General features: G+C 47.9%; 1 protein-coding gene across 4 annotated transcripts in view; it reads right to left on the bottom strand.

The window, feature by feature from the left end:
* Positions 1-527: 527 nt before the first annotated feature.
* SUN1 (Sad1 and UNC84 domain containing 1) overlaps positions 528-2,149 on the bottom strand; it is a 41,393-nt gene continuing 39,771 nt past the window's right edge. For all 4 annotated transcript variants that reach the window (XM_055135913.1, XM_055135915.1, XM_055135916.1 and 1 more), the window contains one exon: positions 528-2,143. In XM_055135913.1, coding sequence (XP_054991888.1) covers positions 2,030-2,143 — 114 coding nt within the window. In that variant the 3' untranslated portion in view covers positions 528-2,029. The remainder of the gene's footprint in view (positions 2,144-2,149) is intronic.

Genomic DNA, 2,149 nt, shown 5'->3' with positions numbered 1-2,149 from the left:
GGGGCCGGGGGCGGGGCGCCGCGGGTCACGTGACGGGGCGGGGCTGAGCATCACGTGACCGCGGTGCCGACGCCACTGTGGCGGGCGTGGCGTCTTCGCCGCGGACACACCGCCGGCAGCGGGGTCCCAGGGTCTCCATGCCCGGCGGAGAGGTCGGTGTCAGGAGCAGGGTCTGAAGAGTGCGTGTCGCAGCTAGCGATGGCCCTTGAACTTGGGGCGCATACTTGCGGAGGGGCTTGGGTGCAGGCGAGCAGAGCGCGGCAGCCTGGATGGCACTGCCGGTCCAGCCTGTTTGAGACCCGACACCCGCACCTGCCAGCTCACACACACACACACACACACACACACACACACACACGCGCGCACGCACGCACGCACGCACGCACGCACGCGCAGCTTCTCCTGGCACACACACACACAAACACACGCACGCACGCACACACACACACGCGCAGCTTCTCCTGGGGTAAGGACACCCACATCCAGTGTCCCTCTCACACACCCCTTTGGGCAGAAACAAACAAACAAACAAAAAAGATAAACTTTATTATTCATTTGAAATTTCACATGCACTTTTAAAAATTAAAACTATTTAAACATTTCAATAGCATCTTATCAATTTGGCAGCAGCAAAAAGTAAGCACTACCAAAGACAGATATTTTGAAAAACATTTACAAAAATACATTGCACAAAGTCCTATTTTTAAAAATAAATATTCAAAATATCTCCACCCAACACCCAAATTTGGTTTTATATAGGAAATTTTTATATGAAACACCTGTACACATTTATTCATTGTAGCTGCATAGAGATTAGTTCCAATTCTAAGAGTGACAAAAATGCTGCTTTGTTTTTTCTATGTATGTATTTGAGGACCGCTGTGCAATATATGTAAAACTCCAGAAAACCAGTCAGCTTTTTCTGAAAATACAACATTTATGGTACATCATAAAACTCAACCCAATAGAACTTAAATAATCTTTAAGGTAAAACATCTGTAACACTTAAGTGCCTCGCAGATAGCTCATTTGTAAAGTCTGCTCAGTAAAATAGTCTAAATATTAAATATCATAACCAAAAAGGGTCTCAGGAGAATAGGTGAGAATGGCCTCAGTCATGAACTGAAACCCCCAACTAGTGTGGTAGAAAGTGCTGCTAGGAGAAAAGTTACAATCAAAATATGTCAATTCGTGAGCCTGGCACACTGGGCCATCTCTGAGGAGGACTAGAGTACATGGTGAAAAACTTGGGGCGTGTTAGTGGTTGCTTTTCAGCAAAATGCAAACAAAACCTGAAAGCAGCCAAGACAAATGGATTTCTCTGTTCTCGTTTCTCCTGAGGGTGAGAGGATGCGCTTGGGTGCGCCTTGCGGAGCCCTGAGAAGCCCAGGTATGAGCCAGTTCAGAAGCAGAACATCCCTTTCCGCTCACTCCCTGCCCCAAACCTACCACAGCACCCTGAGGGGCACCAGCATGAGCCCACCGGGACTGGAAAACCCTTTCTCAAAAGTAGGCAAGTAAGTGATTCCCTATCTGCTGACATGAAGTACTATGTACTGGTGCTGAATAAAGGAAAACCCAGTCCTGAAAGAGAAATTCTGGCATTTGGCGACAATATTTTTCCCTGAATGAAATGTGCATTAGATGTGATAGATGAAAATCTGTGCCCCAAAGTCCTTTACAGGCTGAACAGCAAACCTGCAGGAGCACGTCAACCTTCCTTCATTTCCTTTGTTTCTTATGTCAAGAAAATACAAGTGTAGAGTTTTATGTTCAGACCCCAATCCCGAACCAGCCAGCCTCTGGTGTACACACATTCCATGAGCTTCTGGTCACGCAGAGGGAGGGATGTGTGGACAGTGAGCAAGGTGGCACTGGGCACCTTCCCCCACCCCGAAAGGTGCTGGCAGCCAGGGACCCAGGACCGGGGTGACGCTATCCTGTGACTCTACAAGCCCCCATCCAGGGAGGGTTCCAGTGTTTCAGGTTGTCCCTTATATACAAAATGTACAACAATGAAGAGTGGGCTTTACTTGATAGGTTCTCCATGAACTCGGAACCGATAGAGACACGTGTATTCAGGATGGCCCCAGTTAGAGAAAATCTGAAGTTCCACTATTTGGAAAGCTTGCTCCGGTCTTTTCTGAAA

Source organism: Sorex araneus, chromosome 4, assembly GCF_027595985.1.
Source record: "Sorex araneus isolate mSorAra2 chromosome 4, mSorAra2.pri, whole genome shotgun sequence".
In the NCBI taxonomy this organism is placed as follows: Eukaryota; Metazoa; Chordata; class Mammalia; order Eulipotyphla; family Soricidae; genus Sorex; species Sorex araneus.
This window is presented reverse-complemented; position numbering and strand designations above follow the sequence as displayed.